A 212-nucleotide genomic window follows, 5' to 3' on the forward strand; every position below is an offset into this window, starting at 1 on the left:
TGGGACTTCGCTGCGGCTGCTCCTCGCTTCTCTGCTTAAAGCTGGTTCCAGGCAAAAGTATTTTGAATGTACAACATGATGGAAACCGAGCTGAAACCTCCCGCCCCTCAGCAAACTTCGGGGGGAGGCACAGGCAACTCCAACTCGGCCGCCAACAACCAGAAGAACAGCCCGGACCGGGTCAAGCGCCCGATGAATGCGTTCATGGTGTG

General features: G+C 56.6%; 1 protein-coding gene across 1 annotated transcript in view; it reads left to right on the top strand.

The window, feature by feature from the left end:
- Positions 1 to 66: 66 nt before the first annotated feature.
- The window catches only part of SOX2 (SRY (sex determining region Y)-box 2), a gene marked incomplete at its 3' end in the record, with an annotated part of 1,205 nt that continues 1,059 nt past the window's right edge, over positions 67 to 212 (top strand). The window contains exon 1 of the mRNA XM_010137325.1: positions 67 to 212. Coding sequence (XP_010135627.1) covers positions 67 to 212 — 146 coding nt within the window.

The sequence above is a fragment of the Buceros rhinoceros genome, unplaced genomic scaffold (genome assembly GCF_000710305.1).
Source record: "Buceros rhinoceros silvestris isolate BGI_N320 unplaced genomic scaffold, ASM71030v1 scaffold35315, whole genome shotgun sequence".
NCBI classification, from domain to species: domain Eukaryota; kingdom Metazoa; phylum Chordata; class Aves; order Bucerotiformes; family Bucerotidae; genus Buceros; species Buceros rhinoceros.